The sequence below is a fragment of the Lygodium microphyllum genome, chromosome 10 (genome assembly GCF_053477565.2).
Source record: "Lygodium microphyllum isolate KBCC chromosome 10, Lygodium_microphyllum_v1.1.10, whole genome shotgun sequence".
NCBI lineage: Eukaryota > Viridiplantae > Streptophyta > Polypodiopsida > Schizaeales > Lygodiaceae > Lygodium > Lygodium microphyllum.
The window spans coordinates 80,084,096-80,111,226 of record NC_141144.1 but is presented as its reverse complement, the minus strand read 5'-3'; the positions used below and the strand labels follow the sequence as shown (position 1 = coordinate 80,111,226).

The 27,131-nt window shown below is 45.1% G+C and overlaps 1 protein-coding gene across 1 annotated transcript in view; it reads right to left on the bottom strand.

Moving 5' to 3' along the window:
* The window catches only part of LOC148030208 (serine/threonine protein phosphatase 2A 57 kDa regulatory subunit B' theta isoform-like), a 34,626-nt gene extending 11,072 nt beyond the window's left edge, over positions 1 to 23,554 (bottom strand). The window contains exon 1 of the mRNA XM_087686476.1: positions 21,558 to 23,554. Coding sequence (XP_087542602.1) covers positions 21,558 to 22,814 — 1,257 coding nt within the window. The 5' untranslated portion in view covers positions 22,815 to 23,554. The remainder of the gene's footprint in view (positions 1 to 21,557) is intronic.
* Positions 23,555 to 27,131: the final 3,577 nt, after the last annotated feature.

Sequence of the window (27,131 nt, the reverse complement as noted above, 5' to 3'; positions counted from 1 at the left end):
GGGCAAGAAGCCATGGAGGGGGGGTGTAACGCCATTTGGGGCTGCATGCCTGCATCTCGAAAAACAGGTCCTGGCTGCCCCAAGTGCGCATGAAATGACAAAGGAGCTCTTGACAAGCCCTGGACTCGCCCTCCACCTAATCCCATCGGCCGCAAAGGGAGTGGATGATGGAGGTCCAGAGCTCTGCTAAGGTCGCCTATACTGAAAGTCTCTCTGCCAAAAACCTCTTGACACCGCGTCTTCCAAATATGCCATCCAGTAAGACTCCCTATGATCTCCCATACTTCAGAGCAATCTGCAATGGGCTCCAATAGCTGGCGGATGGGTAGAGCCTCCAAACCGACCACTGCGCACGACCTTGCCTCAATAATGAATATCGTGTCTTGCATCCCAGCCTCATACAGAAGGTGACGGCCTTGGTTGACTGCCTGCAAGCAGAAAGCTCCCCAAGAGATACATCCAAGGTTGGGGGCCATGCAGCCAAGGATGCGGCATGCTCCTCTCCACACTAGCTGCGCCGCCTCGCATGACCAAAGGCAGTGTTTTGGGGTTTCCAGAGGCTGGAGTAGTGTGCAGCACTTACAACCTCCCTCTTGCATTTGGGCAAGCCAACTTCCCACCACTAAGCCTCCATGTGCTATCCCATAGGCAGCGCCAAAAGGTCCATCGGAAAGGCTCCGTGATGCCATGCTCCGCCCAGTGCCTGCTACGTGACGGCGCCCAATCCATATCATCCTACATCAGTATGTGTCTGCCAATCCTGGCAGTGTACTCCAAGAGCCTCAATGGCTTCTTGGCCACTGCAGTGGCCGGCCATAGCCATTCCCCTGGACCCCACTCCAGCTCATCAAGTGGCCTGCCCTCCCAGATCCAGAGACGCCACTCCCTAAACTCCTCCCAAAAGACAAAAGGATCCAACTGCCATGTCTTACCCTGAAGGCCAATCACTCGGATCCTCCTCCATGAAAGGACAGCAATCCCCTCATCTTGTTGCCCCTTGTAAAGAGCCAAACGCCCCCCCTTCTACATAGTGAAGAAGGTCCCAGATGGAGCGTCGCCCACTCTACCTGCCACCTAGAGGAGGATGCCTCCTGGTGAAAACCTAGCAGCCCATACCTCCCGGAGCTTTATCAGCTCTCGTATCGGGGGAGCAAGCCACTTCTAAGGTATTGCTACATCTATCTCCCTTCTCCTCAGCTCCACTCCTCTCTAGCAACTTGATACTCACTGCAACACCTCCTTGTCCACCAACCTGTACACCTCCCGCCATGTCTCGATGGTATGAGTCAGGCCGGCCTCCCACCCAACCCACTGGATGTGGTTTAGAACCTTACGAAGGCCCTGCCACACGCGGAGCAAACTACGTAGGAAAGGTGATTTTTTTTTTTTGCGAGGGGGGGGGGGGGGGGGGGGAGGAGGGATCTAGGCTGATGTGAGGATCCATCTCAAGGACGGCCTCCACTCACCACCGAGCCTCGGTCTACATTCCTGAAGACCATCCTGCAATAGGACCTTCCAGGTCTGCCCTCCTGGTGTGAGGCCGCAGACAATTAGCTTGCCCAAGAGGGCCATACTCTGATACTCTGGGTCTATGATCCCAAGCCCTCCCTCTGATCGATGTGGTATGATGGTTGCCCACACCACCTTGGCCCTATAATCCCTGGAGCCGTCTGACCCGGACCAAAGAAAGTTTCAAACTAGGCGGCGAAGCTGCACTGCACAGGATGATAAGAAGCATCAACACGAGGCGATGTACCAGGCCATTGCTAGGAGGACCTAATTAACCACCAAGACTCAGCCTGCTAGTGAGAGGCAAGCCATGCTTCAGTAGGTCAGCTTCCTCCGAATAGAATGAAGGACTAGAAGATACTGCTAGGCAAGAGTGATGTCGAGTCCCACCTAGAACCCTAGATAACGGAAGGTCTGCCCTCTGTTCACCCATCTAAATCCCAGGTGGATGCCCCACTCCGTGCTAGAGTCCGGGTCTGTGAGGAAACCAATCGACTTTCACCAGTTGATTTTTACTTCCGCTGCAGAACAAAACACTTCACGAGTCAGCCTCACTCTCTCCAACATCAACTCATCGTCCTCTATGTAGAGTATTGTATCATCTGCGTACTCTAAGTCTAGCAACTCAGTCTCCTCCCTCACGAGAAGTCGGAGACCGCGTAATCCGCTCACCCAAGACCTAAGGAAATGAGACATCACCTCTGCAAAGAGTAGGAACAGGTATGGGGCCAAGAGGCAGCCTTGCCGGACCGATCTCTCCAGCCCAAACTCCTCCCCTTGCCTACCACCTATGAGAACCTTGTTGGTGGCCAATCTGTAAAGTGCAGAGACCCCGCGAATCCAAGCCTGGGGGAAACCCAACCCCACCATGGTGCCCTCTAGGAAATCCCAGTCCACCCTGTCATAAGCTTTCTCGAAATCCAAGAGTAGTACGGCCGATCTCTGCCCACTGTGTCATCTCCTGCCTGTGAGCCTCAGTCTGAGTCAGACAAGGACTTTAGGAGCTCTAACTTGTCTATCACTTGTTTTGACGGAGGAGGTAGCTCATTCTAGAGCACTCGGTTTATTGCATTTCAGTGTATTTTCTCCTCCAGTCAGGATTTTATGTGCATTTCCCGGGGCAGTTTCTGCATTCTGGCAGTCAATTGTATTATCATCTTCCCTCCTTCCTTGGCAGGTGCACACTCCAACTCCGTCATCTTCCTCCGTCTTCGGTGTTGCTGTCATCATCAGCCTGATCTGGTGCCCTCACTGACGCTTCGGGCTGCGTGCAGGGACTAATCAGTCCACAGTTTTGAATTCAGCATTCATTACAGTTAGTGCAGATTTTCTTCCTTCATTTTATGCTTTCTCTCTCTCTCTCCCTCTGTGTTCGTGTTTCTTCTTCCGTTGCGCACTCTCACATGGTATCATCGCCTAACTGAGAGCACAGAGGAGAGCTTCCATTGCAGAGGAGGACACCATCAAGTGCAGCCTTTCTTCCCTCCTTTCCAGCTCTTGGCGGTGCTGTCCAGGCTGAAATGCAGCCTTCCATACCTGCGTTTTGTTGTTTTGCAGCATCAGGAGGAGTAGGCGACAGTTTTCTAGGTGTTTGCAGCCTGCGTTTGCATCAAACGCAGCCAACAGGAGGTGGTCAACATCAGCAGAGGAGAAGACGTCATCATCTGGAGGATAGGCGACAGTTTTTTTCTCCAGGCGGCAGCATTTTCTCTCTCCTCTTGCAGGCGACAGCATCTTCTGGGTCTTTTCTGACATAGGCGGCTCCATCTTGACTGTCTATTGGTTGCAGATTGTTTGGTGATTGCAGATATATACGAAGATGTCTTATCACCAATTCTTTCCTGATTCAGAGGATGAGGTCACTATTCCTTCCTCTGAGAGACGGAGAGACTTTCGTGCTAGTTCACGCAACGACCGGAGGTCACCTAGCCCATTTGACCAAGATCCCTCTATTCCCCGTTCTCTCCATGTTTCACATAAGGCTCATTCTGCTGGCCTTCATATGCCCTCCATCGCACCCTCTATACAGGTGCCCGTACTCCCTTCTTTGCCCAAAGAAGACCGGCTTGATGGTTCCAACTACTCGCTTTGGTCGTGTAAGGTGGAGTGTATCCTTGATACCTTTGATCATTGGGAGTTTGTTACCCACCCTATTTCCCGTCCAATGGAGGATCCCACTGTTGGATCATCGATGGATCATGCGGCCTTATGGGATCAGCTCAACTCACGAGCTCGATTACAAGATTTTGTCCTAGTGCATGTGCGCAGGTTGCGGAAAGCAGCGGAAGTGTGGACAAAGCTTGCTTCTTTGTACCATCAGAAGACTTTTGCCCATCGGATTACTCTCGAGAAGAAATTACGGATGCTCGTTGTTGATGATTCTTCTTCCATGAAGGATCATATCAACAGGTTGGAGGACATGAGGGATGAGCTCGCGTCCCTTGACAGGATAATCTCTTTCGAGGATATGGCCATGATTCTTTTGACTCAGCTGCCATCTCCTCGTTTTGATATCTTCTACACCAGCCTTCTTACATCGAGGACCCATGAGAAGCTTCTGTGGGAGGAGCTTGCCCCGCTTGTTTTGGAGCATGACGAGCACGCCAAAGAGGTAGCCAGTGGATCCACCTCCATCAAAGCTTTTGTTGCAGGTTCGAGAGGGGGGACACAAAAGAAAGGGAAGTCTCAGGCTAAAAGATAGGAGAGTTCTTCAGGTTCTGACTCCGACTCGGAGAAGCCTAAATGCCCATACTGTGGGAAGGGGACACATCCAGAGAAGAAATGTTGGAAGAAGTACCCTCACCTTCGTCCAGGAGCGAAGGATGGAGCTAAAACATCTGAGCCTTCTACCTCTACTCCAACGGTTACCCATGAGTCAGTGTTCCTTCATATTGTTGACTTGGAGGAGCCTTCTTCAGTGGTTGCCTCATCTTCTGAGAGGCCTTGGCTGGTTGATAGTGGAGCTTCTAGTCATATGACTCCCCGAGGTGATTTGTTGCAGGATCTATGCCCTTCTAAGGGTTCAGTCACTGTTGGTGACATTGTTTCGGTGCCTATTTGTGGTGTTGGCACTTTGCCTTTATTTCCCGACCGCGCGTCGCACTCCCTTTCCTAGGCTCTTTATGTTCCTGACTTGGGCTTTCCACTCCTCTCAGTCTATGGCCTTACTAGGCTTGGTACTCGGGTTGTCTTCACCGAGCAGGCCGTTTGTATTGAGGATTCTTCTACAGGGGCTGTTATTGCGACAGGTTGGCAGGAGAGCGGGCTTTATAGGCTCCATTCCCCTTCTCTTATGCAAGGACCTCTGAGGCAATTGTCTATTGCTACACCCGTTCCCACTTGTGCACCCTCTTTTCCACAGGTTCCTTCCCATCCCCCACCCTCTCCTCCGATGGTTCCCTCATACCCTCCATCCCTTTCAGAGGGGGACGATCTCGGTGATGCGGCTATGGATTTCCTGGCCCCTACTGTTTTAGAGGGGACTTCCCAGGATCGCGAGGAGTTTCTTCATCGGCAATCTTCATCGACGGACTTCATCGACCTTGGCATTTCTCTTGCCACCCCAGGATCTGTTTCTCCCTTGGCCTTCCGCCACATCCAGGATTTGAGAGGGGTGTTAGCAGTCATGCCTTGTCATCTCCTGCCTGTGAGCCTCAGTCTCAGTCAGACAAGGACTTTAGGAGCTCTGACTTGTCTATCACTTGTTTTGACGGAGGAGGTAGCTCATTCTAGAGCACTCGGTTTATTGCATTTCAGTGCATTTTCTCCTCCAGTCGGGATTTTATGTGCATTTCCCGGGGCAGTTTCTGCATTCTTCAACCTGCCTCACCTGCCAGACATTGTCCACCCTTTCCGTGATTTTTTTCTGAGCATTCCTGGCATTTTTACCAGCATTAAATGCTGGTCGGATCAGCATTAAATGCTGGTCGGACATATTTATGGCCTCAAATTTCAGGTCGGCCAATTTTTGGGTTTTTTGGCTATTTATAGCCATTTCCCACTTGGCAGTCAATTGTATTATCATCTTCCCTCCTTCCTTGGCAGGTGCACACTCCGACTCCGTCATCTTCCTCTGTCTTCGGTGCTGCCGTCATCATCAGCCTGATCTGGTGCTCTCACTGACGCTTCGGGCTACGTATAGGGACTGATCAGTCCACAGTTTTGCATTCAGCATTCATTACAATCAGTGCACATTTTCTTCCTTCATTTCTGCTTTCTCTCTCTCTCTCCCTCTGTGTTCGTGTTTCTTCTTCCGTTGCGCACTCTCACACCACCACGGCATCAATCAACCAAGATCGAGAGATGGTAGGGTGGTCAGAGGCACCCGGCGGGTGTGGGGGGGGGAGGGGGGCTGTGGGCCCTCGAGTGGGGCAGTCTATGACGCCTCTATGGGGGGTGGATGTGAAGATCTGTGGACCTGTCGGGTGGGGCGAGGAGGGTGGGGTCGCATGGTGCTCTGCTAGGGGGGAGATGCTCGCTCTCTAGCTCCTTGCCGTTGCTGTGTCTGAGGAGCTCCCTGCGGCCCCCCGTCGTCTCCCTCTCTGTCGTCTCTGTACTCGTGTGAAACCATCCGCATCCACCTGTGGGCCTATCGACGAAGCCGCCCTAGCACTGAAGCGTGTGCACTTTGTTGTCTGGTGCCGAAAGTCATGGCAGCACATGCACTGCCCTAGCTGCCCAATCACAATGACCTGCTGCCTAAAGGAGTGTCTGCTTGCCTTTATCTCTAGAAACTATGGGATATTCTTGACCTCTTTCACTACCACCCGTACCTTTGGGACTCCTACGGCTGTCACTACGTACGCGAAAGACACGGGAAGGACAAAGCTGAAGAGCCGTCCAAAGTCTTCGACCAACTGGCAATACTCTATCGCCAGGCCAGGAAAGAGAAGGGTGACCGGGTGCCGAAAAAACCTGTTGTGGAGTGTAAATGCCTCCACTGTGAAGCCACTGTATCAAGGGACCATGCATATGACCCCCTTCGTGGACGCATAGGGTGAACTCACTAGTAACTCACGAGCTGCGTCTGCCGAGCTGAGCCGAACCATAAAGATCCCTTGGCCCATTAAAACCACCTCCACGATCTGTGTTGTGCCAATACGCACCGTGGAGTAAAGCCAGTCCCGAAGTTGGGCCCTGGCTGGAAAATGTCCTACTACCTGACCATAGATCCTTGTTTCCTTTAGCTCCAACTCTATAGCCACGGCTAAGAGCTGCCCCTCAAAGAGGACGACGCGCAAGGTGTTTGATTGGGGGACACTTGTTGAATGCGTCGGTGTCTAACCAGAAGTTTCCATTGCATATCCCTTTTGAAAAACTACCAATCACGTTGTGCTACCTGAGGGGAAAAAGTTACTGCAGATGGAGGGAGCAACTGGAGAGTGGGGGGGACGCTACTGTTTTTGGCGGTGGGAGAGGTGCTGGGACGCCACGGATGATCAGGTTACGAAGAGCAACGCACAGGGACTGGTAGGTCTGTCGGACAAAGCCCGGATCGCGGGGCAGAGGCAACGCGCGATGACACGGGGGGAGGGGGGGGGGGGGGATGACAATGCCGCAGGGGAGGGAGATAGCGGGGAGGCAGTATGTCATAGGACAGTGAGCGGGGGAAATGGCTGGGAGATGAGAGAGAAAGATGTAGAGAGAAAATTCAAAGTTTCTTCGCAAAGAACTAAAGAAAATCAATCATTTACTGATGCTGCCCTGTCTCAACAGCCTGTAGATGCTGTCACCTGCTATTGATTGGTCTTCTCTAGCCCCTGGCTGCCTCAGAAGGTTCTCCAATGGCTTCAAATCAGACCACAGCATTTCCTCCCTTTTTTTTGCAAGCTAAATACACTAAAAATGCCTCTCTCTAGCCTCTAAAGACGTTTTTCAGTCTTGCATGGGTATTTTTCACAAGTGGCAGCCTACCCAAATGGTTTTTTCAGCATTATCCATAATTAAATATTAATTTTCAGTCGTTAAATACTGAAAATTCATCTAATAATTATTTCGATGCCCTGAAAAATAATCTAACTGACCAATAATTAAATTAGCTAGGAAACTTTCATTCCCGAGTGTCTCTGCGTCATCTTTGACCATCAAATTGGCTTAAGGTACCATTAGACACCACTTCTCTAGTGTCACCAACCGACACTTATGGCCAAATGAAGGCCAACAACTTGCACCAACTACCACCAAGCACCTGTGTAGCATAACTTATAGCAACTTTTGCCTTTGACATCCCGTGATTTCCTCGGATCCCGTGCTCGTAATTTACTCTAACCCTAGTTGCACCTCACATGTGCAACATTTACTTAATCATGTGATTAAAAATTAATCCACATGTTAAGTGAGGTTTCAAAAATACATGTCCTCATGACACGCTGACAATATTGTTTTGGTCTCTAAATCGTAAGATCTACAACAACATCTCCACACCCTTAATGACTTCTGTACACAATGTGGATTGATAGTTAATCTTGGGAAAACGAAGATCTTAATCTTCCACACATAAGCCCTAGTGAGAAGGAGATCAATCTTCACTCTAAGAGCCGAACAGGTAGAGGTTGTGGACTCATATGTCTATTTAGGAATCACTTTCACTACATCTACCGGGAAATTCACCATGGCACAAGCAGCCAAAGACCGATACACACAAGGATACATAGCACTGGCCATGATGGAGAGAAAGTGCCACCACGCACGCTTCCAGGAGCCTCGCACACGAAGATGGCAATTTGACACATTGATCACTATACATGCCACATGAGAGACAAGTAGCCATTAGCCAAATTAGAGTATCCTCTCATCAGCTCGAGATTGAGACCGAGAGAGCAGCCCACATTTCTAGAGTTAAGCATATCTACAAATTATGCCAGGAGGAGGTAGAGAGCAAGAAGCACTATATCTGCAAATGCAAAGCCTACAACACAATTCGAGCTAGATACCCCACACTATTTGGAGAAGACGCCTTGCTCGTACTAGTTATGAAGTCCCCACACCAATGCCACTTGGACCAACTTCTAGTTGAGATTCAAAGGCTCCACACATCACTACTACAAATTGGGACTACACAAAGAGGGAGGTGTCAGTCACAACTTACCCATTTCTTCCAGACAGTGACCACCCATGCAGCACCTACATAAGGAGAGGTGGCATTCCAAATGTCAAAAAAAAAATAACAAAGAGACCAAAGAGCCAATAGGGTTTACAAGAAGAAACACAGAGTGTGTACGACAAACACTGAGAGAGAAGAGAAACTTGTAAACACAAAAAAAACACGATGATGATACACTGAATCATACTATGAGAAAAAAAGCTAATACAACAGAGCCGAAGCTCAAAAGATAACTGCACTCTTCTATCTAAATCAAGCAGTAGCACCTATGGTGAATCTGCACAATGAAGGGAGCAAAACGCAATTCTCCGAGCTATGGGCTATGAAAGTAATCACTGGAAGGTGAAGGACAACCGTTGAGGGTATATTGATAGCATCGAAGATGTGGAAGATGATCACCAACTATCGGGCGAGCGAACTGCAATCCTCAGATGGTGAGGAGTGGCCTGGGCAGCAAAACGCAAAGCTCAATGTGTGTTAGAGCTATCAAATGCAAGGAGAGTGACCCAAAAACTAACGCCAAGGGATGAATGATGATGCCAGATGAAGGGACAACCACCAAGAGGCTAAACGCAGCCTGTGAAGGCCTATCAACCCAAAAACGCAAGTAACTAGGGCCAAAAAACTAATGCCAGATGTGGGATGACACTAGATAGGGCGATGCCGATGCCAAGCTGGGCAAGATGACGCCAGATATGGATGAGATCTCAGAGCAACCAAACGTAAATTAGGTGAAGCCTAAAGAGAGTACAAGAGGTCACCAGCAATGGAGAACCGATCCCAAGGTAGGCGTGTTGTCACCAACAATCTAATGATGACACCAAAGAGCTGAGAAGATCAGAGCAGTATGCCCACGAATACAAGGGTACCATACACAAATACTACATCAGCGAGCAATAAGGGAGATCCACTAATGACATTTGTTGAGCTTTGTCCAATGAAGTAGGCTCATCATTATCCAACAGTGAGCTCATAAACACATGCTCATCACAATCATCTACTTCCATTATATCAGCCAAATGTACCCCCCCTACATCATGTGCTGCATCATGTGTTGCATCATCTACTTCTGATATATTAGCTAAACGTGCCCCCTTGCATCATGTGTTGCATGTCTGGAAACCCTTCTAGTTCATTGAGGTAATGGGGCATCCATTCTACTCTCCTGCTAGGAATAGCTTTGCTTATTTTGTGAAGGTCTTGGGTCTTACCATTAGTCTTTCCTTAATTACTTATTCAACCCACATTTTCTACACACACTTTTTATTTTTATTTGTTTTCTTTTTAAAACAAACACAAAAACTTCATTGTGGTTCCATCCACCTTAGCATGACTTAAAAGGCCACTACACAACCAATGTACACCCTTTGTCTGATGCCCTAGCCTCTCTAGGATGACCACTTGGACTCCCTTGGTAAGATTACCATAGCCTCTATAGTCTTGGTAGGCCACTGGGCAGCCACTATGTACCTTTTGTCTAATGCCCTAATTGCTTTGGGATGGGACGCCTTGGGGTAAAAAAAACAAAGCACACAAAACTTTGAATTAGTCTTCCTTTCTAACTCAATTTTTGGGCCTAAGAGGGGGTGTTGAGCTAAAATATGCATTACATGCTGAATTTGTTAGCAGTCATGTTTGTCATGCCTTGTCATCTCCTACCTGTGAGCCTCAGTCTGAGTCAGACGAGGACATTAGGAGCTCTGACATGTCTGTCATGTGTTATGATGGGGGAGGCTAGTCACTCTTGACTGGTTGTCTTAGGTTGTGTATTTCTTTTTGGCCTCTTTTAGTGGGCAGCCACTGGCTGCCCGGCCACTTTTTGGTCACTATTGTGGGGCGCCCATTTTAGGGCACTTTTAGGGTTTGCGCCCATTTTAGGGTTTGCGCCCATTTTAGGGTTAGGGTTAGGGTTTGTCCGTTGCCTATTTATTGGCAGCCCCCCTCCCCACTTGGTCACTTGTCTTCTTGCAGATTCCGACACTCCTTCTCCCCCGTGGTGGTGCTGCCATCGTCATCAGCCTGATCTGGTGCCCTCACTGACGCTGTGGGCTGCGTGCAGGGACTGATCAGTCCATTTCAGTGTATTCAGCATTCATTTCAGTCAGTGCAGATTTCTCTTCCTTATTTTCTGCTTTCTCTCCCTCTCTCCCTCCGTGTTCGTATTTCCTCTTCCGTTGCGCACTCTCACATGGTATCATCGCCAAACTGAGAGCACGGAGGTCTTCATCGACTGGAGAGAGACCACACCTATCATCTGTTGCTGCCCCCCTTCTCTCCAACAGCCAGGCGGCCCCTCCAGGTGGTCTGAATATTTGCGTTTGCTGCATCAGCCCCTTCCAGAGGCTGCCACGCCATCAACCAGCCCCTGTTTCCTTGCGTTTTCAGCTGGGCGGCCTTCTCTTCAGCTGGGCGACTCCCCTACAGGCTGCATTTTGCATCGAAGGTGGTCGTATTCCCTCCTGGCGGCTCATCTCCAGCTGGCGCTTCTCTTCTTGGCTGCGTTTTGGTGCCTGGCAACTTTCCCTCCGGATTTTGTGCCCTACACAGCTGCGTTTTCACCTCCTGGTGATAGGCAACCTGATTTCCTGGAGTTTGGTGGTTCTTCTGGTGGTTGGTGACCCTTCTGGTGGTCATTCTTCGGCATCGGCACAGTTTTCTTTGGTGTTTGGTATTTTGCAGATTGGAAGATGTCTTCTCATCAGTTTACAGGCTTTGATGACTCAGATGATGAGCTTTTGTCTCGACATTCATCTGAACGGAGGCGTGATTTCTATCACGAGGACCGTCGTCCGGAGTCTATTCCTCTTTCCCGTCCCCCTTCTATTCATGTATCTCGGCGAGCCCCTTCCAGTGGGCCGAAGATGCAGCCTTTGGTACCCCCTGTACAGGTACCCGTACTTCCTCAACTGCCCAAAGAGGACTGGTTGGATGGCTCCAACTTTTCTCTATGGTCCTGCAAGGTGGAGTGTATCTTGGACTCCTTCGATCTTTGGGAGCTTGTTTCTGTTCCTATTCCCCGGCCTAAGGTGGATCCCGCAGATGGGACATCTATGGATCGTGCAGCCTTATGGGATCGGCTTAATTCTAGAGCCAGATCTTTCCTCTTTCTGAGTTTGCAAGATTCTGTCCTTGTTCATGTTTTCTTTGATGCAGGGTCCTCCGAGGCAGTCTATTGCTACACCCGTTCCCGCTTGTGCACCTTCTATTCCACAGGTTCCTTCCCATCCCCCACCCTCTCCTCCGGTGGTTCCCTCGTACCTCCCATCCCTTTCAGAGGGGGACGATCTCGGTGATGCGGCTGTGGATTCCCTGGCCCCTAGTGTTTTAGAGGGGGATTCCCAGGATCGTGAGGAGCTCCTTCAGCGGCAGTCTACTTCGACGGACTTCATCGACATTGGCATTCCTCTTGCCATCCCCGGATCCATTTCTTCTTCGGCCTTCAGCCACATCTAGGATCTGAGATGGGGTGCTAGCAGTCATGTTTGTCATGCCTTGTCATCTCCTGCCTGTGAGCCTCAGTCTGAGTCAGACGAGGACATTAGGAGCTCTGACATGTCTGTCATGTGTTATGATGGGGGAGGCTAGTCACTCTTGACTGGTTGTCTTAGGTTGTGTATTTCTTTTTGGCCTCTTTTAGTGGGCAGCCACTGGCTGCCCGGCCACTTTTTGGTCACTGTTGTGGGGCGCCCATTTTAGGGCACTTTTAGGGTTTGCGCCCATTTTAGGGTTAGGGTTAGGGTTTGTCCGTTGCCTATTTATTGGCAGCCCCCCTCCCCACTTGGTCACTTGTCTTCTTGCAGATTCCGACACTCCTCCCCCGTGGTGGTGCTGCCATCGTCATCAGCCTGATCTGGTGCCCTCACTGACGTTGTGGGCTGCGTGCAGGGACTGATCAGTCCATTTCAGTGTATTCAGCATTCATTTCAGTCAGTGCAGATTTCTCTTCCTTATTTTCTGCTTTCTCTCCCTCTCTCCCTCCGTGTTCGTATTTCCTCTTCCGTTGCGCACTCTCACAGAATTAACCTCTTAAACAGCCCCAAAAGTGCTAAATTAATGAAAATCCTAAAACCAGAAGCGATTCAAGAGAGTGTAAGATGGGGAGGGGTTCAAGCTCTCGAAACTTTCTATAAATAGGTAGGCTAGCCTCCATTCAGCCCAATCTCATTTTTGTAGGTTTCAAGGGCTCTAGCTTTGTTGCTCTCAGTCGAGGCTGCCTGACCTTGTCTAAACCCATCTAGGGCTTGTTTCCAGCCTTCATTGTATAATCCACACCTCCTACAACTGATGTCCAGCCCCGACTGTTGCTGTTGTTCATCCATCTACTGTCACCAGCTGCCACGTTGCATCTACAGCTGCATTTGTACCTGCTCGCTGCCTGGCTGCCACCTTGCCCCAATCAACTACAAAAATTTTGTGTTTGCCTCAGCAGGCTGCTGTACAGGCTGCCACATCATCATCCACATCTACATTTTCACTACAAGCTATCATAAAAACTGCCATGTCATTAGATGTTGCTACATTGATTGTTTTTCTCTCTCCACTACGCAACCAACACTGATCCAACACATGATCTGCTACAATTGCTGCTGTCCGACATCTTGGAGGTTGCCCTGCTACGTTTCGGGATCCGTCAACAGTACAACACTCTCTCTAGCTCATTACCTCTACCTTAGTCCTCAAGGCACAAGAGTTCAATTTTCATTCCCCACACCATCATCCACATCTACATTTTCACTACAGGCTATCATACAAACTCCCATGTCATTATATATTGCCGACACTAATCCAACACATGATCTGTTGCAATTGCTATTGTCCGACATCTTGGAGGTTGTCGTGCTACGTTTCGGGATCCGTCAAGAGTACAACACTCTCTCCAGCTCATTACCTCTACCTCGGTCCTCAAAACACAAGATTATTGTTTTCATTCCCCACACCGTTTGTTTGCTACATGAGCATTGTATATTCAGTATTCATTCATTCATTCAAATCTTCACTTAGTTCATTGTCTCTGAGTTACCCTAATCCTAACTATGTTCTCTTGAGTTTATCCTTTGTCATATGCTTTCATTTATGTTTCTACGTTAGGGTATTTCTTCACAAGAGAGTCGTGAGCGATGCTCACATCACCTTGCCCTTTGCCTTAGTCAGAGAATCCGAGTCGGAGTCAAAGAAGGAGAATGACTCCGCAGAGGAGTCCATATCCTACTTCTTCTTCTTCTTCTTCCTCAAAGCCACTAACTCTTTGCAATGATTGCACAAATGTCCCTTCTTACCACAATGACAACACTAGATCTTCAACTTCTTCATCTTATCACCCATCTCTGAAGCTGCAAATGCCTCATTGGAGCCACCATACTGAGATGGAAGTCTCCCCTTTAATCGCAAAGACACCGCATACTCAAGCAGCATCAAGAACAAATGTGTAAAGTTCATTGGTGTCAATGGCGTTGGGCCCGCAAAGCATTGGCTACTCCATCAAACTCCGAAGAAAGCTTGTAGAGCACAATCCCCACAAGATAAGCCTCCGAAAGCGCAAACTACATTTGATCATGTACCTATGTAACACGAAACAAGAATGACTCAATAGTATCCTTTGGCTCAAACTTCATTTGCTGGAGTTGTCCATAAACAATAATTGCATGCATGGTCAAGCGAGCCTCGTACAACATCTAAAGCTTCGCCCATCGCAAAAGCTGCCCTGCAAGAGGTGATTGCCAGAAGAATCTCTTTAGAGATATAGCAAAAAAGAGAAAAAATATGCATGGGCATCATCAAAATCCCATGTAAGCACAGCTTCCTCATGGTTGTCCTTATGAGTGATGGGACAAGGCACTTGAAGGAGAAGAGAAAGAGTGACCATGAACTGCGATGTCCTTCAGCAATATGGGCAGCAGTGGAGTGAAGAGGGAAGAGTGTGGGAATGACGAAAGAAGTAGGGTGAAGAATGATTGAATTGGTGTGAAGAATAAATGAAGTGACAACCTATTTATAAACATAAGATATCTAGGGTGGCACACCACTATGTAGGCACCCACTAGAAAAGTTGCCAAAATGTGGATACAACCCTTTGTGGGATTGTCAGTGCGAAACCCTAAATGAAGTGTGTAAGCTGAAGAAGTGGTTTCTCAACACCAAAGAGCTGAGAAGATCAAAGCAATACACCCACGAATACAAGGGTACCATACACAAATACTACGTCATCGAGCAATGAGGGAGATCCGCCAACGACATTTGCTAAGCTTTGTCCAATGAAGTAGACTCATCATCATCTAACAATGAGCTCATAAACACATGCTCATCACAATCATCTACTTCCATTATATCAGCCAAATGTACCCCCCCTGCATCATGTGCTGCATCATCTACTTCTGTTATATCAGCTAAACGTGCCCCCTTGCATCATGTGTTGCATGTCTGGAAACCCTTCTAGTTCATTGAGGTAATGGGGCATCCATTCTACTCTCCTGCTAGGAATAGCTTTGCTTATTTTGTGAAGGTCTTGGGTCTTACTATTAGTCTTTCCTCAAATACTTATTCAACCCACATTTTCTACACAAACACTTTTTATTTTTGTTTGTTTTCTTTTTAAAACAAACACAAAAACTTCATTGTGGTTCCATCCACCTTAGCATGACTTAGAAGGCCACTACGCAACCAATATACATCCTTTGTCTGATGCCCTAGCCTCTCTAGGATGACCACTTGGACTCCCTTGGTAAGATTACCATAACCTCTATAGTCTTGGTAGGCCACTGGGCAGCCACTATGTACCCTTTGTCTAATGCCCTAATTGCTTTGGGATGGGACACCTTGGGGTAAAAAAACAAAGCACACAAAACTTTGGGTTAGCCTTCCTTTCTAACTCAATTTTTGGGCCTAAAAGGGGGTGTTAAAAGGGGGTGTTGAGCTAAAATATGCATTACATGCTGAATTAACCTCTTAAACAGCCCCAAAAGTGCTAAATTAATGAAAATCCTAAAACCAAAAGCAGTTCAAGAGAGTGTAAGATGGGGAGGGTTTCAAGGTCTCGAAACTTTCTATAAATAGGTAGGCTAGCCTCCATTCAAACCAATCTCATTTTTGTAGGTTTCAAGGGCTCTAGCTTCATTGCCCAAACCATGACGTCTCAATCGAGGCTGCCTGACCTTGTCTACACCCATCTAGGGCTTGTTTCCAGCCTTCATTGTGCAATCCACACCTCCCACAATTGTTGTCCGGCCCCGACTAATGTTGCTGTTCATCCATCTACTGTCGCCAGCTGCCACGTTGCATCTACAGCTGCATTTGTACCTACTCACTGCCTGGCTGCCACCTTGCCCCAATCAACTACAAAAATTTCGTGTTTGCCTCAGCAGACTGCTGTACAGGCTGCCACATCATCATCCACATCTACATTTTCACTACAAGCTACCATAAAAACTGCCATGTCATTAGATGTTGCTGCATTGACTATTTTTCTCTCTCCACTGCGCGACCAACACTAATCCAACACGCATGATATGCTACAATTGCTGTTGTCCGACATCTTGGAGGTTGTCCTGCTGCATTTCGAGATCCGTCATAGTACAACACTCTCTCCAGCTCATTACCTCTACTTCAGTCCTCAAGACACAAGAGTTCAGTTTTCATTCCCAACACCATCATCCACATCTACATTTTCACTACAGGCTACCATACAAACTACCATGTCATTAGATGCTACTACATTGATTGTTTTTCTCTCCACTACGCAATTGGCATTGATCCAACACATGATCTGCTGCAATTGCTGTTGTCTAACACTGGGATGTTGCCCTTCTACGTTTCGAGATCCGACAAGAGTACAACACTCTCTCCAGCTCATTACCTCTACCTCGGTCCTCAAAACACAAGTTCAGTTTTCATTCCCCGCACCATTTGTTTGCTACATTAGCATTGTATATTCAATATTCATTCATTCATTCAAATCTTCATTAAATCCATTATCTCTAAGTTACCCTAATCCTAACTATGTTCTGTTGAGTTTATGCTTTGTCATATGCTTTTATTTATGTTTCTACGTTAGGGTATTTCTTCACAAGAGTCATGAGGGATGCTTGCATCACCTGCACTAGAAAGCAACAAAAGGAGAGGCTGCCAATCCCTTCCCTCAATCTAAAAAAAGATGACCCTTTCCATGCCTTGCCCTTTGCCTTGGTTAGAGGATTTGAGTCGAAGTCAAAGAAGGAGAATGACTTCGCAAAGGAGTCTGTATCCTACTTCTTCTTCTTCTCCTTCTTCCTCAAAGCCACTAACTCTTTGCAATGATTGCACAAATGTCCTTTTTACCACAATGACAACACTGGGTCTTCGACTTCTTCATCCTCTCACCCCTCTCTAAAGCTACAAATGCCTCATTAGAGCCACCATACTAGGATGAAAGTCTCCCCTTTAATCACAAAGACACCTCATACTCAAGTAGCATCAAGGACAAATATGTAAAGTTCACTAGTGTTGATGACGTTGGGCCCGCAAAGCATTGGCTACTCCATCAAACTCCGAAGAAAGCTTGTAGAGCACGATCCCCGCAAGATAAGCCTCTGGAAGGATAGGCTGCATTTGATCTTGTACCTATGTAACACAAAACAAGAATGACTAAATAGTATCCTTTGGCTCAAACTTCATCTATTGGAACTATCCATAAACATTAGTTGCACGCATGGTCAAGCGAGCCTTGTACAACATCTAAAGCTTTGCCCAGGTCGCAAAAGCTACAGGGAGTGAAATGCAGTCCTTCGCGCAATGGGCTATCGAAGTAATCATTAGAAGATGAAAGACAACTATCGAGGGAGCGGACCACAATCCTCTGATGCCATCGGAGATGTGGAAAATGATCATCAGCTATCGAGGGAGCAAGCAGCAGTCCTCTAATTGCCAAGGAGTGACCTGGGCAACGAAACACAAATCCCAAAGTGTTGGAGTTGTCAAACGTAGGGAGAGCAGCCCAAATGTTGATGCCAAGTGGATAATGATGACACCAAATGATGGAGAATGATCCGGGCTGCAAAATGGCCACATAGTTAGAGGGGCTGCTTGCTTTGTCAAGGGCCATTGGTGATCAATACTTAAAGTAATATGTTGATTTTGAACCACAAGTGACATGTGTTCAAGGGATATATGATGATGAATGTTTGATTTTGGCCAATGATGGATTGTGGAATGTCATTAGTAATGACACTGGCTATGAAGTTGCTCGGAGGTGTTTAGCTAATACTCGTAGGAAGGGTGATCTTGGAATTGATCAACTTGGTGAGGATCCAACCTTTGCATCAACTGTTGACCTTTTGGTGAAGCACCCTTGTTTTTATTTTTCAAATCCTCTTCCTTCTACATTGCCGCATCTGGGCTAACATTCAAGATGGACTTCACAGCAGCATATATAAAATCAGTAAAATCTTTGGGATCCTCAATTCCTTGATAATCGGATGCCAAAGGGGTGTAATACTTGTCTAAAATAAGTTGGACCTCCAGATGTCAACTCTAGGAAGCCACTTTCACTATGAACATAGCCTATAGGAGAGCCTAGAAACCCCAGCTCCAATAGCACTAGTTCAAGGAATAGAATTTTTTGTGAGTTGAATAGCAGTGGGAATGGAGTTACAAAGGTCCATGGAATTTCAGCAACCTTGCAACTGCTAACTTACATCCATCCTCAGGCAAACCACCGAATGATACCTTGATATATCCCAATCTACCACTAGCACTCCCAAGAATCACCATCACACCATACCTTTTAGCAAGCCAACATACTACAGCAACATCATCTGTTGCATTTTCTCATAACTTTGCCCATAAATAAATTGCACTTTCACCAACATAGGTAAAGTGGCCTTGTGCAATTTGTTGGTCTGGTTTTTTATTCTCACAATGGTGTATGGTCCATCAATGACGAGATGTATTACCACTCTGGATTTGTAGGATTGTTATTACTTGGAATTTGTAAATCACATCCTCTAAGCTCAAGGGAATGCAAGTTTAGAGCACAACTCAATTGCTCCAAAGCATGACGATCACCAAGATCAACAATGTGTGCCCACACGTGTGGGTGACTGCAAGCCAACAGGATTGATCTTCAGGCTGAGGCTATAATGATTTGCAATCGTGTTTGAGGCATGCCAAACCTTCATCATCAATGATGTGGCAAGTAACTAAACTCAGAGATTCCAAGTGTTGGAGAGGTGCATTTGGTCTATGTGATGGGATTGCAATTTCAAACATTGAGCCTGTGCTGCTTGTAAACTTCTTTGGGTCCTAACAATTTGGCTGGACAATTTGTCATGAAACTGGACTAGGTGTTTGGTCATGTATTTCTAGGTTTTGCTCTTCGTTGAATCCCCTAGTTCTTTGCAATGCTATTGCAAGCTCCAAAATGAATAACCGGAAAAGCTACAAAACCAATCCTTTGGGCATTTCAACCTCAAATATATGCTAGGCCAAGCCAATTGAAGTGTGATATAGAAGTATTGATCCTCCTTTGTAAACTATCAATAGACAAGGGAAGGAAACTATTAATCAATGATAGGAGTGGAGATTGCTAAAGAGATTGATTGCAATGGGTTACAATAGAAAAAGAGCCTAAAAGCGCTGCATCAACACTCGTTCCATTGCTTGAAGCTTCAACCTGATGCCTTGGAAAATGTTGCATGTTGAGCAATTGTGCTTGTAGTGCTAGAAAATGTTTGGAGTAAGTTGCAACAATAAGCGTGAACTGAAATGTTGATTCTGAAGTTGTGGAATTGAGAGGAACCACTAATGCATATTCTACAAATTCCTTCGGGCATAAGAGAAGCAGTAGAATGCTTATTTTCAGCAACAGCTTGATTAGCATTAGTAGTAGCAGTTCACCTTGGTAAGCAGTAAGCAGTAGTTCAGCACTATTGCAAAGTTCCTTTGCTTTATCACAACCAGTTTTGGCAAAAGAATTCAAGAAATAGTTCAAAAATGTAACTTGGGTGCAATAGCAGTTCAGCATGATTAGTAGCTAGCTGTAGCATGATTTTTGGAATTGTATCACCAATAGATAAATAGAAACCTAGCTACCAATCTGAGTTTCTACCCTTGATGTGAAAAGAACCAAATCTGTGCAATCAATTAGCCTTAGGAGCGCTCTGTGGACTGGAATAGAGGCAATAGAGGCAATGCTCTCTTAAAATGAAGCAATAAGTAGTACCAAAATCCAAGAGAATACCATGGAACCAACATTAGCTAAGAGCTCAAAATTCTGTGATGTTGTATAAAGCATTGAATACAGCTTAATCAAGTGCAAAAAAAGGACTGTTTGACACATTTGTGACTGAATGCAGTAGCCAAAAATAGAGCAACAGCTACATAAACTCAATCATGGCTCCCAGTTCTAGCTCCTTTTCCCACTCTTGGCATCCCAAAATGAATGCATTGGATGCTACTCTATGGCAACACAAAGCTCTCAAGAGTGAGAGACGACTGACTAATTGAGTAACACAATAAATTAATATTTAAGATGGACCAAGTGATCTTAACCATCTCAACCACCCACACTCGAGCCAAAGCAACCAATGACAAACTTGCAACCCTTACAACTCAAGTTGCTCAAATAGTTGCGCTTAAAAAGATGGATTTGGGTGATTATGAGAAACAACATGGGCATTCTCATGAAAATTATGAGTACCATGACCATTGACATGGATCCAATGAGCAAAGGCAACAGCATGCATCTGATGACTACGCACATTCTTATGAGTTGCATTATGGTCACAGGCATGGACAGCCATCTAGGCAACCTTATGTACATGGGCAGCATCATGCAAATATATTTGAGTATGTACATGGGGAGCAGAATCACTATCAGGAATGAAGTGATCAATATCATCAGCCACTTGATCATTACTATGAGTGGCATGAGCATCCTTGTGAGCACTAGATGCTTCTCATGGATGATGCCATGATGAAAGCATCTCACAACAACTTCATGAGAAAGAGACCCTTCAATCCAAGGCCCTTGACTGTGAGTGCCCAATAATAGCCACAAATGTGGGAATCATGGACATGCGACACCTAGGGGTTGATGCAAAAAATGCAACAATGATTGCAGCCTCATTTCCTCCAACCCTACATAACACAGTGGTTCTTGATGAGTTTATGGAAGAGCTAGTGCATGCTACTGTGCTGGTCATTGAGGATCTTGCGCCACAATTAGTGCTTGAGAATGACACCATGGATCACTTCTATGATGCAATGGACGTATTGGATCATAATTATCCTTTTGACCCCGGTGGCAATACAAAGACCCATGCTTGCAAGGATGACCCCTACGCTCCTGATGCCTACCATGTAGGTTATCCATTTCATTTCGGGAAACAAAGTAGTACTCTGTTAATCCCTCATTCCAGCCTTGTAATAAGTCCTGGATTTTTTTTTTAGGACCAAAACATTTTAGGTGGGGATGAAATGTAAATAAGGGGAAATATTACCTAGGAAAAATAAGAAAAATTACCGACTACATGGCGGATCATATAAGATATATGGGTTTCATTTTTGCACCATCAATTAATACAAATACCCTTTCATCTTCATCTTCTTCTCCTTTAGCTTTCATGGCTTCCTCTCCCTATTCTCTCCTCTTCTTGGTATTATCTCGAGTAGAAGATACTTGGGTAGTGTACGTTTGGAGGAGGGACATGAGGTGGTGCCACTGGAGTTTGTTTGCATAGATCACAGATTCAACCTTACTCTATCCTTTCATTGTCCAGATATTGAGCTACATAAGAGGCCTTTTCCCCAACTCCTCACAATAATCAGCAAAAGATGACAAAAGGGCAACCTTCAACTCTTTGAGCACACTTCAAGTAACAAAGTTTAAAAATCTGTTGAATGTCTACATGATTCAAAAAATCTATAAACTGGAAATATCCTGAAGCTAATAACATAGAGAGAACAGCAAAACTACCTGGAAATGTGAACTATTTAGACAACGTCCAATTTGCCGGAAAAGAGGAACCATGCATCGCTGGAATTCAGCAGCTTGGGTTGCTTCCAACACTTCCTCTAATTCTGCTATAAACAGAACTTCTTTGTGACTATTTGTAACAGGCCAATACCGCAGTAATCCTCTAATCACTGTGTCAGCCAACTTCAAGTCTTTCTCAACAAATTGGGTGATGCAATACGAGAGCTGTCGGTGATAGATTGACACACACTTTGGCTTGTGAAGTGGAATCAAAGCACGCACAAGGAAAAGCTTGTGTTCTTCCTTGAGAGGCAACGCAAATCCATTTATGATACTTCCCAGTATCTCCAACAGCTCTGCGATCCCATTGTGCCTTTCTGTCTCAAAAATGAATCGATAGAAAATGTTGTTTATTGCCTTGCGAATGAATGGACGATGCACCATAAATTTTCCATATATACGATGGAGAATCGTTTTCAAGTATTCTCTTTCTCGAGAATCTTCAGAATCAAAAAGGTCCAGAAGCCTGAGGACAAAAGAATGATCGATGTACCGTTTTGCAATCTTGGCATCAGTCTCTGATGACATTATGAATCTAAGAAAAAACTCATACACAACCTGCAGATGGGACCATGCTGGTTCCATTGTGGGCTCTTCTTCCTCTGGATCAAAACTCTCCACACCTGTGTTTTCATGCATGGATGGTGGTAACGTTCGGAACACATTTGCAGATACCATTTTGGTAACTTCTTCCATGACCTGCTCAGAAAATTTGCCGTTGCCAGAGCTGATGAAGTCCACAAGTTCAAGCAGAGTTTGTCTTTTGATGTCCTTTTCCTTCACATTTTTTGTGGCGTCCGTAAAATCAAATACGACACAGCAGAGTCTGAGCTTCCTTATAAACAAATTTTGCCGCTCAGCACTCGAGACATCTCTGAAAAGGGGAAGGGGTTCATACACCGAGGAGAGTGTTCCGTTGTCGACAGATATAGGTACAGTTTTGCTACCATTCACAATGCGTCCAGCCATGGCACTATTACCTGCTTGAGTGCTGTTTTTGGTCAGAGTCCCTGCAGGAGCAGACCCCGCTCGCGAAGAAGGTGCAGTGTGGCTGTAAACGCCCTTGCTGCTTAAGGCATTGCTGTATGGCGCTGCTCCTGGTGCGGTGGGTGCAGGAGCAGAGATGACCCCCGCATCATCCCCATCTGATTTTGCAGGCTTGCTGCGAGGAAGCCGACCCAGCAATTGCTTGATCATCTCTGGAAATGCTGAACTTGGCCCCCTTTAGCTTGAGATCAAAAGAGATGGTGGCATCCAACCTCTCATTCAACAAAAGACCTGATCAGGCTCTCCAGCTGAGATCTGCTGGGGATTACTGCTGCAGGCCTGCCCAGACGGCCAAGTGATACTAGGCCCTGACAAAAACGTGCAGAGGCACAGGACTCTGCATCCAGAGAGGGGAGAGGGAAGCTGTGATGAAATGAGACATACAGTCAGATCATTATACAGGGAAGAGAAAAGCAGGAGGAACAGAACATGTCTCAATAGCTAGCAGAAGAGTGAGGGGAAGATACAGAGGAGGGAAGTGTAGGAGGAAAAGAGCATGTTTCAATAGCTAGCACAAGAGTGAGAGAAGGATAACCGGAACAGAGCACATCTCCCTACACAGCAGCAACAACAGAAGGGGGGAGAAGGGCCCTCCCTCTGCCCACTTAGTATGGCAAAAAAGGCAGCTTTTTATCAGGAAGGGCACAGCTTATAATTCATTCCATGGCTGTGAAGGGAGGGCATGACCGAGACAGGAGAGAGGAGAGAAGAAAGGGGGAACAGTGGAGAAAAGGTATGGCTGTGCTGGACGAAAGCCCAGAAAAGGCAGACCAGGACATCTATGTGTCATTCATACTTCCATAGTTATAATATGCTCATCTTCACTCTCTCTCTTGCTTTCTGTCTAACTAGTGTGGAAAGAATAAGAAAGAGATCTAACACTGACTGACTCTTTCTCTCTCTCTTTTCTGCGTGCAAGTCTTTTCGTTTTGCTATATCCAAAATGTACATTATATGGCTATAGGAGAGAGGGAGATCCTCATCATCATCATCTATATGATTATGATCATCATCACCATCCCCTTTAGTTCACTTGTCCTCCCTGAAAAGCCCATAACCTGCATTGCAGCACATCGTCTTCAACAATTGGCCCATGTTCACATGGGGATCCTAGAGCCCCAAGTCGACACATGCATAGTTGCCCCTGGAACCCTAAGCTGACACATGAGATCCTCATCATCATCATCTATATGATTATGATCATCATCACCATCCCCTTTAGTTCACTTGTCCTTCGTAAAAAGCCCATCGCCTGCATTGTAGCAGCACATCTTCAATAATTGGCCCATGTTCACATGGGGATCCTAGAGCCCCAAGTATGCACACACATAGTTGCCCCTAGAACCCCAAGCTGACACATGGGAACACTTACCGCTATAGCCCCAAGGCAACTATTCACATGTGCCTCTAGAACCCCAAGGCAACACATGGGAATCCATGGGAATCTTGGTTCGAGTCCAATGTCTCATGGTCTATGCACATGCACAGTTGCCCCTAGAGCACCAAGGCGACACACCTTGGTTAGGAACTTTTACCACAAATAATTCCTTTATGCCACATCATATGGTAGGAACTACAAGCAAAGATATTGTTGTTTACCCAACAAGCAACAACCCAATTGTTTGGGAGAGTGTGTGAGGTATGGGAGGTGAAAGGTCCAAAACCCGCAATTGGGTGACTCTGTGGTTGCCTCACCTCTAGATGAAAGATGGGTGCCCCCGTCAGTAAATACAATGGAAGGGCACAATAACCACATTATTAAGATGTTGCTTTGAGAAGAGATATGAGAAGAGAACATTGTAGCTAATAGAAATAGTTGCACAAACTACTTTAGATAAAATAAGGGGCTAAGGAAAGATCAATTGGAAGAGGGGTCTAAAAGTTGCACAAGCAACTATCCATAAAAATAAGGGGCTAAGAAAACATAAATTGGAAGAGGGGTCTAAGAGATAAGAACAAACTACATGTTTGTAAAAAGTGAAGTATTCATGATAGTCAAAAGGGACTACAAGTGAAGGTCAAGAAGAATGGAGCAATGAGATGGGTGTTTAGGCACTTCTTGATTCCCAAACATGTAGGCTATTACAAACTTGTGCAATTGTGTAGTCCACACCAAGTTATCTCTAAGAACCAAGAAAATATCCAACATAGGGTTAGAGAATTTGTTGTTAAAACAACTCAAAAGTTGAAATGTTTTCGATTTATCCACCTTAATCATGAAAGCCTTCACCATTACAAAGATGTTAGTAACATAATAAAGGGCTCTCATGAAGTGACTTATACAACCGGCATAGCTCATGAGATACACCTTGCCATGATGTGTATCTAATGTTGCTTTGTGTGCATGAAGAACTCTCCCATTGGATTAGCACTTAACTACTTATCACATGTTACTTTATGAGTTTTCTTTAAATGCAAGGTGAATATTGTATTCATAAAAAAAGTAAATACAATTAAAGCTTTGAAAATTGCATTGAGGCCACTACCTAGTTTCCATAACCCCAAGGTATGACACATTGCTTTTTTGCTCCAATAATCCACACTCCGAATGCATTCAATTTTCTAATTTTTGACCTAAGAAACTTAAGAGATGAAGACTCAGCATTGCACATTAAATTAAGAATTATAGTAGTAAGACTCATAACTCGTGGAAGGGTGTTGCATGATAGTTCAAGTGCTTTGATTTAGTTTATTGATCACTTACTAAAGTTTTAATATGAGTCATTTCATGCACAAATTAGATTAGTAATATTCTAAACTTGAGTGATTATATGAGTAGATTATGCATGGGACCCAAATCACTCTCCCACACCCTTCTACAAGACAACATCAATGGCAAAAGAGTGCAAACAAGTAAAGAATTATTGTGTTATAGTATTGCCTTATTGCTTTATTAAACGATATTTTGAAATTGTCACATGGTATGTGGTAAGTGGATTCCTTAGTCCTTTGATTTGATTTAATGTGCAAGATTACCATTAGTGATTCTTGTCCTATTTGATATGACTCTAGTTACTCATGAACCCAACATAAACAAGGGGCTTAGATTGTCACTTATCGTACATTTAATTCTTGTTTGAAACCATGGGCTTAGATTGTTACTTAGACTTATGTAGATTAAATTATTTTCAAACATAGCACATTCCATTTCACCTTTAGTTAAACACCATATTTCTTTATGAGTGCCTTAAGCAATTTGCTTAAAAATTTTAGAACATCCATTTAATTTATTGAACTACCATAACATGCACCTAGCTAGAGCTAACATCTAAATATAGTTATTGATTAATATATGTGAGTCAAAAAAATATGAAATATAGTGACTACATGTGTGACAAATTGTCTAAATATGAAATATAGTGACTACATGTGTGATGGTTGCAAATGTATACATATATAAAGTCAAAGTCTTCACTTTCCCTTATTGGTTTTTCATTTGAAATACATAAGGCTAGCAATAAAAACGATATTAAGATGCTGATAGGCATGCATAATAAGAAGTGCATATCCCTAAATATATAGAAGACTAACCACAAAGATATTCTATTTAGTCTTTGTGTTTACCAAAAAGCCACCAAGCATCTCTAAAAGTTGTAGATATTGGAGTTTACTTGCTTTGAGGTATCTTTGGTTGAGGCTTAAATTTGATAGGTAAACCTCAATTAAAGCCTCCTAGGTTCAATGCAACATCAAATGCACTTCATTATGTGAATACATCAAGGGATCTTCGTGTTCGTAATTATATGTATCTATCTTTATTATTTTCACGAAACAAAGATGTAACCTTGAAGAGGCTCGAAGTACCATTTTTCAATAAACTTAACGTGCAATAAAAGTTGTTGCAAATATATGAAGTCTTGAATAAAATGTGCAAGCAATCTTAACTTTTTGTCCTTATGGCACATAACACAATACACTTTGATTAAGTTTGGGGCATGTGCTCAACTCCCCATGCAACCTTACCTAAGAGAACTATAGAATGAAACATTCTTGGTTTTACTTTAAGTTAAAGATACTAATAATTATGACCGTTCTTTTCTTCGTGGAGTAATAGGACCCTCTTTAGAAATTTTAAAAGGTTCACTTCTTATTACTTAAGCAATGAGCTATTCTGCAAAAGTCAATAACATGTGTGCACTATGTGACTTCTATAAACTAACACCTATTTCATGATCTTGAAGCTTCTTTCATTCACTCTTGTATTTGTTGATGGCTTATACTTCATGGTACGCTATATTTAGGTTATGAAATGGCCTTTTGAGGCTTTCCAAAGGGCTAAATTCATTTAACTCTCACTAAATTTAAGATAGCCAGGATGTTCGGGTTTGAAACTTTGGCTAACTCCTTGAATCAAACCACTTTGACCTAAGTATCAAAGTGAGCTTATGTCACATGAACTCATGAGATATTGAAGGAAAACGTGCATTTTTTAGGCTAAGTGTCTATCATATAGAATTGACTTGATTA